The 4,544-nt window shown below is 39.4% G+C and overlaps 1 protein-coding gene across 1 annotated transcript in view; it reads left to right on the forward strand.

Moving 5' to 3' along the window:
- Nucleotides 1–4,446, forward strand: part of NPTN (neuroplastin) — a 51,716-nt gene extending 47,270 nt beyond the window's left edge. The window contains exons 6-8 of the mRNA XM_035566666.2: nt 2,406–2,427; nt 2,904–2,977; nt 3,401–4,446. Coding sequence (XP_035422559.1) covers nt 2,406–2,427; nt 2,904–2,964 — 83 coding nt within the window. The 3' untranslated portion in view covers nt 2,965–2,977; nt 3,401–4,446. The remainder of the gene's footprint in view (nt 1–2,405; nt 2,428–2,903; nt 2,978–3,400) is intronic.
- Nucleotides 4,447–4,544: the final 98 nt, after the last annotated feature.

The raw sequence follows: 4,544 nt of genomic DNA on the forward strand, positions 1-4,544 counted from the left end.
AAATACAGTTGCGATAGAAATCAGTTACTAGAGCAGGTCTTCTGGCATAAAGGTTTTGAGTTATATTGATATTTGTCGGTTACTATGACTTCTTTTTTTTCCCCCCTTCAATTGCATCATACCCTTAAAAAACGGTGGTAAGTGAGAGATCTGCATGCTTTGGAGTTTGTTTAATCTCCGCTTCAGTCTATACAATGCACAAGTCATAATGTTAACACTTTTTCTTAAAACTTCTTCATTCACGTTCACAACTAATTTGGATTTCAGTTTGCTGTTTTTAATCTTTATTTAATCTAATTTTGTACTTATTTTTTCTGTTGTTCTGTTGCCCCCTGATTTCGCTCAGGTTTTGGTCTTTGTCTGTACTGTACTGGGGATGCTTTTTCAGCAGAGAAAAGTCTGACCGGGGTAGTAACGCATAGAGAAATTTTCCTCAGTCACGTTTTGTCACTGTTTAGGTTATAGAAGGGGAAGGGGCGAGTGGTGGTGATCCACTGGTCTTAGGCCTTATGCATAATCACAAGTATCCCAATAGGCATTTTTGTTGGATCTTTGGCAGGGAAACTTTTGCTGGCAGCCTTTATAAATGTGAAGCTTTTTTTTTTTTAACACACTAAACTCCCTGTCTGAAATACACATCTAAATATTTTAACTGAGGAGGAGCAATGGTTATTTGGTAGCGAAAGAGAGCTTGTATCTTAATGGTGCAGTTTGCTATTTCTGAAGGTCAGCAAAACAAACTCTCAAAGCTGTCTGATGCTTGTAGAAAGCTGAGATAACCGAGTGGTAACGCCGAACGGCGTCGGTAGCGCTACTGGCTGGGGCTGGGGGGGCGCAGGGCTTGCTGTCTGTCCCAGGCTCTTCCCACCAAGTGCGCAGAGTACGTAGCCTAGCCTGCTTTGCAATCTTTTGTGAGTCAAAAGATTATCGTGGAGGGAGGCTCTAGATTTACTCTACTGTGCTTTGTGTTTCAGTACCTGATGTGTCTCTGTATATCTCCACTGTATATACAACAGCACATTGATGTCTGGTTGTCCTTACTAGTCCTAGTTCTCTCTGTATCTTGTCCGATAGTGTACTGTTGCTGGTAATGGACTTCTGTGGACACTGGTGTGTCGTTAGTATGTTATTTTTGGCTGTAAAGCTCTCGGTTTGTGGTTAGTTCTTTATTTTTTTGAAATATTTTTTTGTTCCGGTCACTGTCTGTGCTAGCGGTGGCTTTGCCTCTCCGTTGCCTTGAAGGTACAGGTGGAGTAATGTCACGTTTGACAGACATTACTCCTAGCGTGTGCTCATGCGGATGCCCACACTGTTCAGACTGTAATTTCCATAACTGCTTCATGTGCACCAAGCCCCCTTGTGGAATCCTGCTGAGAGTTTCTTGAAGGCTTCAGTGAAAAATCCCTCCCGCACAAGGGGGAGCAGCAACTGTGGAGTGCTCAAAACAGCAGGTCATGAATTGGTCCCCCAAAATACCTCTACGGGAGCATTAACGTAACTTTCTGGATTGATTTTTGTACTGCTGCTTAAATGCACTTCCATCTTCTGTACTGCAGCTCAGGGGAAAAATAAGGCCTTTTTTAAATTCAAAAAGTATTCAATTGGCCATGAAAGAGCCCGTATGAAACATTACTCGTTGACGATTTTTTTCCAATTCTTAAAAGAGAATGTTTTTCCCGGCCTCTCGCCAGGAGACAGGCAAAACAATGCTGTCACTCTTCTGTAGCTGAAGTCTGTTGTGTCTGGAGGTGTTGCGACACTGGAATTTTTCCTGGTGCTTTGAGTCCTGTGCTCTATTGGACGCACGCACAAAGCCTGCTGCTATCCCAGGTCTACACCTGGGTACTTGAATCAAGTATTGAACCTTCAACCTCCTCCTAACCTGGTCTCCGATAATTAGATCTTGAGAAAAATGGGAAATAAAAAGGCTGTGTCGTCCGTGGCAGAAGATGAGCATATGGCATATACACCCTGTTGTGTATATACCAATAACTACCCACCCACAGTTGAAGGATGGCTTAAAAATCAGTCCAAGAAAACAAACAGCAGGATTTTACAACTGAAATGTTGGTTTGTCTTCTCATCTATTTTTATAAGATTGAACCACTGGAACTTGGGGACAAGATGAATCTGACCATATTGCAACAATCTGTCCGCTACAGTTGCAGTTCTTCATGACAAGCATTCAAAGTGTTAACTAAAACCATTGAAGCAACATACCTGCCATTAAAACTTGAATCCAGAAAATAACTCCATGAATCTTTGCACTACCAAGTGGAATGGCCTTTAATGCTGTAGATAGATTGGTTTGCTGTTTGCAGTTGGGCTGGCGTCGGTACAAAGACTGACTCTCTTTTCTTTCCTTCCCCTGTCTTCCCTGGATTGCACCTGAATTCTTGCTGCAGATGATGAACCAGCTGGGCCAATGTAAGTGCACCTTAAGAAAAAAAATATTGCTGAGATTAGTATGGGGGCTTACGGGAGTTTGCAGTGCTATGTTACGCGTGCCATTACTAGCTGTGACGTGAAAGCTCTAATAAAGATCAGCATACCCTGTGTTATATGGTGAAGTAAAAGCAGGCAAAATCCTCATTCTTCAAAGCCTCTGAGTTGATCTCTGGCTTTTTTGGCCAAGGGATTAAAAAGTCTGTTGGGGGAGAGACACAAAAAAGCCCCTGCTCCCAAATGGGGCTTGGACCACTGATGCTTGGGAATGGTACCTGCTTGGTTTGTTGTTTGATAGCAGTGAAGTAATGAAAATCGAAATCTGCCAGATCCTTGCTTGATAAATATTTTCGAAGGAGTTAACATGTCATTCTTCCTTCAGCCTATTTAATTTGGTATGTAAAAAGAATATTTTCCTACACTTGTAATTTAATGCATTTTTTTATTTCTTTCCCCAGGAAAACCAATTCTACAAACAATCATAAAGATAAAAACTTACGCCAGAGAAACACAAATTAAAAATGCTTATCATGTAAGTATGACTTGCACACATCTCAGAAACGGTCAGACTAAAGCCCTCCTTTTTCTCCCACGGTTTGCGTATGTAAACCTAACTCATTCCGTGTGTTAAAGCTACCAGCTGCTCAGAGTATGGCACTAGCCTTCCTGTCACGCTTCGAAGAGCACTGGGGGTTATCAAAAGAATTTTTTCATAAAATGTGTAGGTAGTTTAATGATTCATAGCGCTCAAACTCTACATAACTGCTACTATCACTAATAAAAACAGCCCTCCTTATTTCGTCTTAAAGCCTGGAAGCTAAGCTCGGTTGGGAAGCCTGTGCCTCTATTTAAGACCAAATTGGATGTTAAGCGCTTTGTTTACGTACTGTTGTGGCACGTGATGTTGAAAATGCTGTCAGGCATTGACTAGCACCTTTTCTCATTTCTTTTTTAGAGCTTTAAGTTTCTGAGAGACTGATGGCAATATGACCTGCTAAATTTAAGGGTTGGAACTCTTGGTTCTAGAACTCCAGTTCTGTCTGATTTTTTTCCTTTTCAAGTGAGCAACAATATGACTGTCTAAAGCATGCCTTATTTAGCCTCTCCTGTAAGGATGACCTAGCCAGATAAATTTTAATACTGCTTCAGTGTAGAAGGTGTAAACTATTTTGGGCTTGATGTGCTGTGAATGTTGCTTTTCTTTTCCTTAATATATTTAAACATTAGAAGTAGTAAGTCGGATCACGCATGCACCATTTTTTACTTACTGTAGCTGTTAAATTGGCAAAGCTCTAAAGCGCACTGCTGCCATCTAGTGATACTTTTTGTAAAGTACAGCAAAACTTAAAAATATATACAGTATATATTTATATTTGGGGGAGGGGAAAACCAAAATACAGTAATTGTGTTTCATTTTTAAGCTGCTGATGTTCATTCCTTACTGTATGTCTGAAAGATGAGAGAATTATGCTGTTCTGGTACTTAGAGAAGTAATATAAATTGAAATTATCTTAAGGGCTTAACCTATATAGAAAGACTTGAGTGTCCTATAATCAGACTTCAAAAGCTGGAACGGTTTGACAAGGTGGTGATGGTGGAGAAATGCAGTTGAAACAAAAACAAAACTTCAGTTTATAAATATATATATATGATTGCTTTTTAAGTGATTTTTTTGTTAACTCATGTAAATTCTCAAATCCTTTTGCACTGATGTGTTCAACATATTCTTGTACATTCAATTCAGGCAAACTTTTATAATTTTCTTTTTTGTTTAAATGATAAAATGTTACAGCATGGTGATATTCTATGCAACTAGTTCTAATCTTTAGTTTGACACTGTAATTTCTCATGATTCAAAGATTGTAGAAATAGACCTAACAGGGTTCTCATGATGTGCGTAACTGTAGATGCATGAACTTGTGTTCTGTGTATTTGTTGAAGTGCAATGATGTATAAAAAGTGGATTCACCTGTTTTTAAAAATAAAACACTGACAAAAACACGTGAGACTTTCAAATATTTAATTGCATTTAAGCTTGTATATCCTGAGTACTGTGTATCCTGGAGCAGATATTCCAATGGTAGTAAGTTAAATATTGC

The sequence above is a fragment of the Cygnus atratus genome, chromosome 11 (genome assembly GCF_013377495.2).
Source record: "Cygnus atratus isolate AKBS03 ecotype Queensland, Australia chromosome 11, CAtr_DNAZoo_HiC_assembly, whole genome shotgun sequence".
NCBI lineage: Eukaryota > Metazoa > Chordata > Aves > Anseriformes > Anatidae > Cygnus > Cygnus atratus.